This window comes from Felis catus, chromosome C2 (genome assembly GCF_018350175.1).
Source record: "Felis catus isolate Fca126 chromosome C2, F.catus_Fca126_mat1.0, whole genome shotgun sequence".
Lineage (NCBI taxonomy): Eukaryota > Metazoa > Chordata > Mammalia > Carnivora > Felidae > Felis > Felis catus.
In genome coordinates, this window is record NC_058376.1 from 140,281,577 (window position 1) to 140,293,794 (window position 12,218).

The 12,218-nt window shown below is 40.7% G+C and overlaps 1 protein-coding gene across 12 annotated transcripts in view; it reads right to left on the reverse strand.

Annotated features, from left to right (window-relative positions):
* The window catches only part of THRB (thyroid hormone receptor beta), a 391,572-nt gene that overhangs the window by 28,942 nt on the left and 350,412 nt on the right, over window positions 1–12,218 (reverse strand). For all 12 annotated transcript variants that reach the window (XM_045037689.1, XM_023260616.2, XM_023260619.2 and 9 more), the window contains 3 exons: window positions 10,000–10,100; window positions 4,366–4,513; window positions 1,034–1,239 (listed from right to left, as the gene is read on the reverse strand). In XM_045037689.1, the coding sequence (XP_044893624.1) occupies window positions 1,034–1,239; window positions 4,366–4,513; window positions 10,000–10,100 (455 nt within the window). The remainder of the gene's footprint in view (window positions 1–1,033; window positions 1,240–4,365; window positions 4,514–9,999; window positions 10,101–12,218) is intronic.

The window sequence follows — 12,218 nt, forward strand, 5'->3', positions numbered from 1 at the left end:
AAAAGACTGTCTCCTTATAATGGTGATGTTGAGGTATGAGGACAATTATACACTATACCTTCTTGTTCAGATGGGAAGGAATGCTAATATAACCTGGAGATACAAATAGACCCACCGAATATCTGCTGCCGGGCTCAGTGAGGTGCTCATAAAGGTTTCACATTATAAATTAAGGGCAAGGTCAGACTCTGAGATGGTCAAACACCAGCTGATGGTGGTGGTGGGGGCAGTCCATGTGGTGAGGTGGGTGGACAGCCTGGACTTCTGGGCCTGGCTGCCACTTCCTAGTAGTGTGATCTTGGGTGAACCAAATAAGGCCTTTGGCTTGGTTTGCACATCTCTAAAATGGGGATAGTAATTCTAGCCCAACCCAAAGCATTTTGAGGTCCAAAGGAGAAATGAATGAGAAGGACTTTCACAATGGTTAGTTTTTATAAAAACATCAAACACTGATCTTCCAAGGGTCTGGAAATGCCTGTGTTCTCTCTATATCCCCACTCCCAAACCCTCTCCTTACCCCCATTCCCTTTCTCTTCCTGGACTTGAGTTCTTTTATTTTAAGCTAAACATCTTGACTTCTACTGCCGTACACATATATTTGAGATATAGGACACTTCATTCTAGGGGTTATTCTAAAGGGGATATTCTAAAGGGTGAGTTTAGGGGACTAACTGTATTACATGGGCATCTGAGAGAAGAAATGGGTATAAAAAGGGACAGCTGGCAGGTAAAGAATGTTACTGACGAGTTGATTCAAGGCTGGCCTTATTACCAGCAAAAGCAAACAGATAATGTGCACTAAGAAACTGCTTTAGAATTTAGTGACTCACAAGCCATCGATCATAGGAATGACCTTTGTTCTCAGACAGACCCGGGTTCCAATTCTGACTCTGCAAGTCACTTGACTTCTTGGACCTGCAGTTTCCCTATCGGTAAACTGGGAGTAATAGCACCAGCATCCCGTAATGAGGACTGAGTTGAGTAGAAAACGCCAAGCACGCGGCTGATATTTAGCTGTGTGGGGGAGCCTTACCAGGAATTTCCGTTTCTGCTTCCAGTGGCTGCCTTGGGCATTGGTGGCCACGTGGGCTTCCGTGACAGTTTTGATGAGCTCCCACTCCTCGTCTGTGGGCTCTGGCTTGTGCCCGATGGATTTCTGCAGCTCTTCCCGTCGTCTCTTCTCCCGGTTCTCCTCAATCAGTTTCCTCTTCGCCAGCCTCTTGCTGTCATCCAGTACCACTGGGAGAGGAGGACAGATGAGACAAAACACACGGACACTCCCAGACACATGGCAGACTGCGTGTGCACCCAGGAGCCTCAGGGGCGGGGGCCACTCATGCATAGATGGCTTAGCGGGTCCTGCAGAGTGGGTCATGCTGGGGTATTTTCTCCCCCCAGCAGCAAACTGCCATCAACTAGCTTGTCTCTGACACGAGTCCTAGGGCCGAACTCCCAATGGCTGGCCAGCTTTTCAAAAAAAAGCTCTGGAGGGAGTTGGACACTGGGCATCCCAACTCCACAGAAGGTGAGCCTAAATAAGAATGAAGCAGAGGGAGGTAAAATCTGTTCTATTCACGGCTTCACAGATAAGTCCGTCTAGCCATTTATCTGAATTCACTCTTAGGGTCTCTCTGTTCCTCCTTTCTTTGCCTCAAATGGCTCTCAGTAAAAAGCACTTCCGATTAAAGAAAAGTTCTGGAGCAGTAAACAGGAGGCTAATGATCCCCTTCCTCAGATAAATAGGGCTTTCTTAAAAATATTTTTTTTAGTGTTTATTTATTTTTGAAGGAGAGAAAGACAGAGTGTGAGCAGGGGAGAGGCAGAAAGAGAGGGAGACAGAGTCCAAAGCAGGCTCCAGGCTTTGAGCTGTCAGCACAGAAGCCCGACGCGGGGCTCAAACCCACAGGCTGTGAGATCATTCATGGCCTGAGCCAAGGTCAGACGCTTAACTGACTGAGCCACCCAGGCACCCCTCTTTGTTAGCTCTCTTAAGTGCTAACTGAAATGTGGCTCAACCTACCTGAGGCTGCACAGGTACTCACTTTGCTCTAGTCTCTACCTGGTCTATCCTCAATGGTGGTTAAAGAGCCCAGGCTTTGGAATCTAGAAAGAGCTGGGTCTGAATCCTGAGACTACCACATTCTAGCTGTGTGACCTCTGGCAAGTTGCTCAGGCTCTTGGAGCTTTTTCATTTCTTCCTGTATAAAACAGGCTCAATAATTCCCACTTCAGAGGGTGTTCAGTGTGATAATGCACTACATGTGGTCGGTAAATATGGCCATGACTTTTACCATTTGTGCAACGGGGAAATAAGAAGGGCAGGAAAAAGAAGCCTATACTTCTGGGGTTAATTTCCAAAACAAAGCCATTTCACCAGACTCTTAGTAACTATCAGTAGAATGGAAAGGCTCAGGTTTTATGCTACAGAGTCATAGTATTTAGAACTGGAAAGAACCTTAGGTATTATCTAGCCCAACTCCCTCCTGTCACAGAGGAGGAAGTTGATCCAGAGAGATCATGACTTGCCTAAAGTCACAGAGCAAGTTCATGGCAGAGCCAAGGCAAGACCCAGGACTCCTGATTCCAGTTCTACAACATCACTGTCCTAGAGCCATTTCTTGATGAAGGTGTGACCTGGTAGGAAAAGAAAAAAAGCAAACATAGCAGGAAGAAGAGAACCAAAAGTACTCAGCTAATCCACAAACAGAATAATGAATCCCAGATCATCTAGGCTTGATTGGATCGTCAAAGTCAGGCGAGCAATGGCAAATGTGGGAAATGGGAATGAGCCCTGTTTAGTCATTTAGGTTCCCTTATTAAAGGGATTGTTCCCTTTAATAAATGGGATGTAGTCATAGCCCCATTTCCCAAATGCTTCCTCTGTGCTGGGGATTGTTGCATTTAACATGCATTATCTAATTTAATCCTGAAAACAACTTGCAAGGTAGGCAATAATTTCACAGAAGGGAAACCTGAGGGTAACTCTGATGGTCACACAGCTAGTAAGTGGCAGATATGGGACTCCAACAGTTTTTCTGATTATAAAGCCTGAGCTCTTATAATGCTTCATAGGGTGCATTCAAAATTAATTTCCACCCAGTCCAGATTAACACTGAGCTTTTTTTTTAACCTTATAAATATTCATATCTTTAACTTCTCAATAAAACAATGAAATGGATACTCAATAGTAACAGTTCCTTATAGTGGCACATCTAAATATTTGGTTCTAGGTCAATCATTTCACATATCCCTATCAGGCATATTGTTGGCCGTGGCTAAAGTCTTTAAAAGATAAAGACAAAGAACACACTCAGCCGGAGGTGGGGATTAACCCAGGATTTCCAGCCTAAAGCCGTCACACAACCCTCCTCCTTTTTAAAGATTCCCCATTGTGTCTTCTCTAATGGGCAAACCAGGACATTTCACAGATTTTTTTGTTCTAGTGGAGGGAACCCTTTTTATCGCATAAATGTGAGCCATGATTATTTCCTCTTTCATGAGGAAAATCCTCACTGCCTTCTTTTTTCTTTCTCTTTTTTTTTTTTTTTTTTTTGGTTTTCTTCTCTTTTTTAAAACTAAAAGTTAGAGACTTTCACTGAGGTGCAAACATTTATGCCAATAGAAATCATTAACCCTGACGCCTGGCAAAATGGAGGCCACTCACTCTGAGTGACACAATTCTTATTTTATTATTAGATTAATGAAAAGAACTGGTGTAAATCCCTTGCACAGTGCGAGAAGAAGAGACTCCAATGGCTAATCTCACTGCCATATGCTGTGGCACTTTGAAAACTGGGTAGGAGGACTGGAGCTTAGAATGTTTTTATGGCTAAAAATATAACAAACACCCAACTGCAGGATGACTCATGCTATATAGCACTCAACCTCACATTCTTCAGAAATGACTGAACACAATGTTTTCTGCCAGTGCCCCGTCTCCAAAAATGTCCACAAAATAAATTCTTGTCTCTTCTTTTGAAAAATATTAGGACTAGTCCACAAGGCTCTCACCACATGAATGCTGTGTGTAAAACCACACCTCATCCAGGTGAATGGACAAGACCGCTCATTCATACTCTCTTGCAAACCGAGTATTGCTAATAGTCCTGCAGATGTGCTAGGGATAATTTACTCACTTTCCCTTACCTGTCGTCTAGATACTTTGAGAGTTAGGAGTTGATAGGGAAGGGGTAGGGTGGAAAGCACCCAGCAATGACTGGGAGTGAGGGGTCGCTGGGAGTGCTACAGGTCTTCCCTCTGTCCACATGAGCCTCTGTTTCTTTTCTGCCCAGTTGATCTCCTTGAACCAAACCTTTCCCCAATCAACACTCCTTGAATACGAAAAAGAGGAAAAAGATTACTTACAATCTGTTGCCATGCCAACATAGATGCATTTTTTAAAGCGACATTCCTGGCACTGATTTCGCGTAACTTTGTCTATGACACATTTTCCTTCATATTTACAGGAATAGGATGGATGGAGATTTTTCTGAATGGTTCTTCTAAAGAAACCCTACATGAAAAAGAAAGACCAAAGACAACAGTTTCATATTTCCTAGAAATAAATGACTCCAGAATTTTGTGTCCACATAACTGTGATGGGTTGTTTTTGACCTTTCCTATGCATGGGCTTGTACCTTTACCTATTCACATATAGGACAGTTAGCCCAAGCTGAATCTAAAGAATTCTGTATCTGAGCTGAAGGAAATGTCCAGGACTGTAGAGTCAATTATCTTTTTGGCATTTAGTAAGGAAAAGAGGTTAATGGGGAAATCTAGTGTTCATTTTTATTTTTTCTAAACATTGAGTAATAAAAATAAATCATATTCTTTCCTTTCATAGAGTGTCATAATTATGTTGTTAAATTAAGCTGTGAAGAACCTTGCTACACTTTGCGCTGGAGAATAAAAGAGCTGGATACTTGTTACACTCTATTAATCAATAATTTAATCATTTGGTGATTAAATGGATGCATTAAATGACCTTCACAGATTTAGTTTAATTCTTGTTTTTGACTCTTGCAATGTCCATTACCAGCTCAGATAACCCTTGAAATAACAGTACTTGGGGAATAGAAAATTCCAGACTCTCTACCCAGATTTTCTCAGAGCTTAATGCATTGGGGTTTTGCCTTTCATAGTACTTTTTCTCCAGTATCAGTAGACATATACCCTGAAGATCAGTAGGTGTCTTCCTTTCTTAACATATGGGAGAGTGCCACCATAAAGGCTGCTGAGCATGCCATTTAGTCCAGGTTTAGGTGACACAAATATCCTCAAGACGTGTTATAGTAGAACCTTCCTGGACATGATACTCCAGTCTTGGCAATGGAGTTTCTGTGTTGTAGGCATTAATGGTGGCAGAGGGCACTTTTCGTGAGGGGTACATTGCAAAGGGCTGTAGACACCTTCCATATCCTTCTGTCTCTTCTAACAACCTTATGAAGTAGGTACTCTTAATATCTCCATGGTAAGGATTAAAAAACTAAGCCTCGAATAGGTTAAATCACTTGCCCCAAATCATGTGGTAAGTACGTTGTGGAACTTGGCCTAGAGCTCAGGAGTCAGACTCCAAGTCTTATTTACTTAACTGCTTATATGATATAAACTGAGTTCAGTTTTACTGTATTATTTAAATGAACAGATGAACAGATTATAAATAGTACCCCCCTTGCCTTCATTTTATCTGTTTTAGTAGACTAGCAAAGCAGAAACACATTTTGAAGGCTATTATCTACTAAAGCTTAAAGGGACCTCTAATTTTGTTACGTAAATAGTGGGACCGAAATACCAGCTGACCTAGATTAAGCCCAAATTTGAATTATCCTGGTTAACTTTCCTTGGCTTTGATTATGTATACATACTCCTTGCATATTCATTATTCAGACATAAGAGCCCTTCCTTGTAATGAAAAGGTCAAAGGTAGAATTTTATATCGGACGAAACAGAATACAATGGAAAAATGACAACAATAACCGAAACTAATGGACTTGATTTTGGGGTATGTGTACAAAATCCCCTATTGCTCAAGTTTCAACAGGAAAACTGTCACATAGTTGGGTTTTGTATCCTTACACACTTGAATCCATTAGTTTGAATGATGTTGATATACACTGATATACTCTTATATAAGATTCACTCAATCACACATGGGCAGCTGTTTGACATGTCAGCAGTATCTCCCTGGGTATTCAAGGTGGGCAAATTCTGCGAAAGCATGAATTCCCTGGGCATGTCACAGAACTGAAAAACCAGCTCCCCTGTGAACCTCCCTATTCCACCTCTGCTACCCTCTGTTCAATCCACCATTCAAGGGTTACGCCTGCCTGGAGAGCAAAAGAGACCTGGAGATTCCTGGCAAGAAGACATGTGTCACAGACAGGGAGGAGAGGGACTGGGTGGCATACCTCCTTCTGGAGGAGGCAAAGTCTCCCCAGAGGTGGCAGCACCAAAGTCCAGGGCATCTGGGGAGAATGATGCTCTGAAGATAGGAAAGTTGGTACTCTGAAGTTAGGGAGACCCTTTTCTCACATACTGTGACATTGTCTCGTGTTTTAGAGGGAGGACAGCATACTGAGGAGTCAGACAGTGCTAAGGAGAGGATCAGGTGTGGTGTCCCAGACACAGGGGTGACATTCATTTTTCCAAAAAAAGCTACTTTGTGAACTTTTAAATGGAGCGAATGAAATAATTTATACTTTGCTTATTTTGGGAAAAGTGTTGGGGTTGCAGGCTCTGCTTTTCCTAGTGACATCTTCCCTGTGGCTTATCTCTGATGGCTTTTCTTGGGCTCTTCGTAGACCAGATCCCTTTAAGACCCCTAAGCTATAATAAAAGCATATTTGACACAGGATGAAGGGCCACTGGAGTGGAGTAAATGTAAATGTAAAGGTACTAGGTCCTTTAATTTTAAAAAGGGACAAAAATTAACTTCTGCAAGTGAACTGAATACAGAATGTTTAATGTAGTCTACCTGTAAAAAATCTTTTTAGAGGCGAACTAACAAAAGACGTGCCCCAGGGACTAGATAAGGACACATATGTCATTGATGATTTGTTGGCGAGATGGGGTTTTGCTTTTATAAGTCAACATCAGACGTGTTTCTCTGCATTTTGAGAAGGACTAGATCCTCTTATTAGTGGTCTGATATGATGCACTAATTAGTGTGATAAGGAGCTAAGTGTCATTCTGCCGGTTCAATATTTGGGCAACTTATAATAGCTGTGAATCTTTCTCAGAAAAATAATTTGTTGTGGGGAAGTATCACCATTCCTTCTGTAAGAGATTCATAAAAACTGGTTCATCAAGACAGACAAAACAGCTCCAAAAGATTTTTACTGTCTTCAGGGGAAAAATGGGCAAAAAAAATTTCTCCCCATATACACTGCAAGTATGGGGTAGAAATATTTTAAAGTTGTAGGTTTGAATAAACAGAATGTGAAGCATGACCTTTTTCATCTTTGGCCACTCTTAAAAACTGTTTCATTCAAAAAACTGTTGCCTTTTTCCAAGATACTTTGTCCTTACATTAAATGCATGATCACCCCAGGAGAGCTGCTTTCTGGTTTTATGATGGAGGCCATCCTAGAAACAGGATTCTGATCTGAGATAAAGGCATAGAAGCTGAAAAATCTAGCTTTTTGCTACATGATTTCTTTTAAGTAAACCTCAGTTGAATCAGGCTCTAAACATCCTGTGATCTTGGGAAAAGAGGCTAGTGGATTTCTTGATCATCATGAAGACATACATAAAGCAGGGACACAGGTTAATAGGCTTGATTCTCCCTTTGTTTAAGTCAATCACTAATAAGCATTAAGTTCTCTGCAAGGCACATTTAGAGTCACTTTGGGAGTTGAGTACTAAATGGAATTTTCATTAGAGTCTCTTCCAGAATTCAGAATTTACCATTAGTAACTGATTTTTGAAAGAGTCTCAATGCTGCATAATCAGATAGGCAAAGCTTTATGAATTGGGGCTAATTTAGAAAAAAGGCCTGTTTGAATTACTGAGCTTTCAGAATGAGAGAATATATCTAGACTAATGCAGTTTTATTACTTTCAAATCAAGCCAATAAAAGTGTGCTTTCAAGAGACAGTCTGCAAGTCCCCCAAATTAATAAATAGTCAGGACTTATTTGTAATCAGTTCCGTTAAACTCCTTAAGACATTATTTTCATAGATGTAATAGCAATCTTTAGCATTGTCTTTGTTAAAAGGTACACATTCTAGATCAAAGGGGTCTGAATGAATGAAAGCACACTACATCACATTACAAAAAACAGCCTTGCAGATATAAGGCCTTGGGAACTTAGAAATGCCTGATTCCACTGGATATATCATTTCATCACTTTAAGCAGGCTTCTGCTAAGGGCTTCCTAATTTTATGGATAAAAAATAGGGAATTTTCATGGAAGATCTTCCGCTAGGGAACTGGGGCACCTTATCTTGAAACCAAGCTAACATGCTGATTTTAGGGGTTTTGGGTCAAAGGTTAGGAGAAAAGGGGGGGTTAGTTGGAGGAAGGGAAGAGAGGAGAAGAGGGGAGGTGGGCAACATAGGAGGGAGGACCGAATTATTTTAGACAGTTTAATACAATCTTTGCCTTAGGGTTTACATCCTGTGATCATCTGGTTTTAAATACAAAAGTAAATAAAACATTCTACAAGAAAAAATTTAAGAAGTCTTTCCCTGACTTATTATACTTCCTCATTTATAAAACATTAGCTGAACGTTGGATGTAGCCCTGGGTTAAGCTTTATTTATTTTATAGTGGATTTTATTTTTGAGGCTAGGTTGTTGGACCAAAAGATATTTGCCAAAAAGCTCATCTTAATTTTGATGATGAAGAGTATAAGTAGGCAAATTTAGGCTCACTTTCGGGAAGTGAAGTGTTCATCACTGGTGTATTCTTGTCAGGTATCTCCTGAAGATGGGACTGTAGAGCATAAAATTAGCTGATGGATGCCCAGAATTTACTTATTGGCTGAAGGCTGTGCAGAAAGCCAATGTGAGTAATTTCAGAACACAATTGACTGTAAGTAGTCTCAAAGATATTCCTTAATGGAACCCTTAAAAGTGAACATATTTATTCAGATAAACAGCCTGGAGTAGAGCAAATCCTATCTATTCAACTACTGCTGATAAAACAGGAGGAGAAATGGTCTTTTTTTGGGAAAATATATTATAAAATATCTATGCATTTTTAAACTCAAAGTGAGAATATTATTAATTTCTTTTCATCTTTATTTTATTTTTTTTTTAAATTTTTTTTTCAACGTTTTTATTTATTTTTGGGACAGAGAGAGACAGAGCATGAACAGGGGAGGGGCAGAGAGAGAGGGAGACACAGAATCAGAAACAGGCTCCAGGCTCTGAGCCATCAGCCCAGAGCCTGACGCGGGGCTGGAACTCCCGGACCGCGAGATCGTGACCTGGCTGAAGTCGGACGCTTAACCGACTGCGCCACCCAGGCGCCCCTCTTTTCATCTTTAAAAAATTTTTTAATGTTTATTTATTTTTCAGAGAGAGAGAGAGGGAGAGAGTGAGCACAAGTGGGGGAGGGGCAGAGAGAGAGGGAGACATAGAATCTGAAGCAGGCCCCAGGTTTTGAGCTGTCAGCCCAGAGCCTGACATGGGGCTTGAACCCACAGACTGGGAGATCATGACCTGAGCCCAAGTTGGACACTCAACCGACTGAGCCACCCAGGCGCCCCTAATTTCTTTTCATCTTATGAGTTCTCTCCCTGTCTTCAAAGCCAGACACTATACTCTTGCAAAACTTTATTTAGTTATTTTTGATTTGAAAAAAAAAAAAAATAAATTCGCTTCTTGAAAATGCCAAAAAATGAGGAGGACAACCAGACACTTGGATGGTAACAGGCTGTGAATGTTGGAATTTGGTTCTAATTTCAACTTAAACTTCTTGTTGCATTCTGTTGGAATCCTGGGAGGGGACAGGAGCGGGGCTGGGCGCTGAGCTCACTGGTCCAAGGGCAGTTACCTTGCAGCCTTCACACGTGATGCAGCGGTAGTGATACCCCGTGGCTTTGTCACCACACACTACACATAGCTCGTCCTTGTCTAAGTAACTGGGGATGTACCCTGTGACAAGGAGAAAAAAGGAACGTGAGAAAACAATATCATGTTAAAGTCAAAGACACACCCTAGCTTGGAGGAGTGGAGGAGGATAAAAAGAGGACAGGAGGTAAGGTGCGGCAGGGAGGAGGCAGGATCAAACTGTTTCATACATTTGAATACAACTTTTGTATTGGGGTTTATATCTTGTGCTCATTTAGTTTTAAATGTAAAAGGTAAATAAAACATTTAATGAGAAAAAATTTAAAGCCTTTCCCTGATGTAATATACTTGCTCAGTATCTTATACTTATCCACTATCTTATCTCACACGTACAGAGTTGATACTAGGCCCAAGATTTCTGAATGCCTTAGAAATAGGTGTGACCACTCTTGCTGTGCAGGTAGGAATATATCTGAAGTCTGTTGGAGCCAATAAATCATGCAGAGAGGGCAAGATTTGAGATGTCTGGAATGCTCTGGGTTCTGGAGAACACAATCTCTTTTGTAAGGCTTATTTCAGAACTTTTTCTTAGAAGACTGGATCGACTTTAGACTCAAGGTACCATGCAATAAATTCAGAAAACTTCATAGCTTGGAGATCGTCAAGTACTCTTGAGGTGAACAGGTTTTCAGAGGTTTGCTTGGCCTTCCTAGGGGTCACACTAGAAATTAAAGCATAGATCTTCTAGCCAGATCTCCTTATTTCTAGTATAAGTGATGATGATCTTTTTCTAAAAATAGACAGTTAACTTTAAGTAGAATGAACAAGCCATCTAAAATTTTTATTTTTGGTTAAACTTGTGACATTATGACACAAAACCCAACAATACTGGGTAGTGTGAAATAATAGAAGCTCTATTTATTAAGAAAAAAAGAAAGTCCATGGGGCGCCTGGGTGGCTCAGTCAGTTAATCCTCTGACTTCTGCTCAGGTCATGAGCAGTTTGTGAGTTGGAGACCCGCGTCTGTACTGACAGCTCAGAACCTGGAGCCTGCTTCGGATTCTGTGTCTCCTCCTCTCTCTGCCACTCCCATGCTCATGCTGTCTCTGTCTCTGTCTCTTAATAATAAAGAAACGTTAAAAAAAAAGTTAAAAAAAATAAAAAGAAAAAATAAAGTCCAATTATGGTAACTCTCTTTGTTAGTGTCCTGTTGGTTTATTAGTTTAAATTCCTTGGCCCAGGAAAGTAAAGTTTAAAAACAAAGACAGAAGCAGCCCACTTCCCACTGGTCTTCACCTCTTCCCCTTCACTTGTAGACAGTGTCCAAACACAAGAAACTGATTCTGAAGTGCAAATTCAGTTTCGTTTGGTATCAGTGGTTTACCACAGACGCACACAGCTTTAGAAAAGTGCAAAAAGTCACAATAAGGTCTGCTTTGTTGGGACGTGGAGAAGGGAGGGGCTGAGATAACAAAATAATTCCTTCCTTTGATCACGGCACCTTGTGAAGTTCTTTGACTTGGTAAACTCTTATTGGTTTCAATAAGGATTAGCTAGGTTGAAATGACAGATGACTTACTGTATGTTTTACCATGACATTTCATAGATTCTTTATTAAACTAGGTCACAGAGGGCTTACTTTTCAGAAAAAAATATCCATAAAGAAAACAGAAGAAAATGAGTCCTTTTCACAATTTCATAGAAATTACTTTGCTCAGATTTTATTTTAGAAAGATGGTCCCTCTTGGGAAGGAGACAAATGACTTCAGAGTAATCTGGTAATGTACAGGATTATCTTCTTAAATATCACAGCTTTTCTTAGTTTACTTTTACATCATGCCAACCATGAGTCATCTGTTGAATTCACTTCAAGAGTTTGCAAAATCTCATCAGACATTTCTAAAAAGAGAATTCTGGGAGGGATCTGCGCAGAAAAAAAGGGGCTGGAATGAGGGATGTGTTTATTCAATCATTCATCTATTCATTAATTCAGAAAACAGTTATTTACCATCTACTAGGTGCTTAGCACAATGGTTGGTGCTAAGAATATAAAAACAAATTAAGACATGGTTTCTTCCTTTGGTAAGCGTAAGTGTAAGAGACTGTGTTAAGTTTCCAGTCCTGGTCATTCTTCAATGCGAACAGAAAAGGTGAAAATGAAGGAAAGAACATGAAAGACGCTGAACATCACCGTACAGGAAT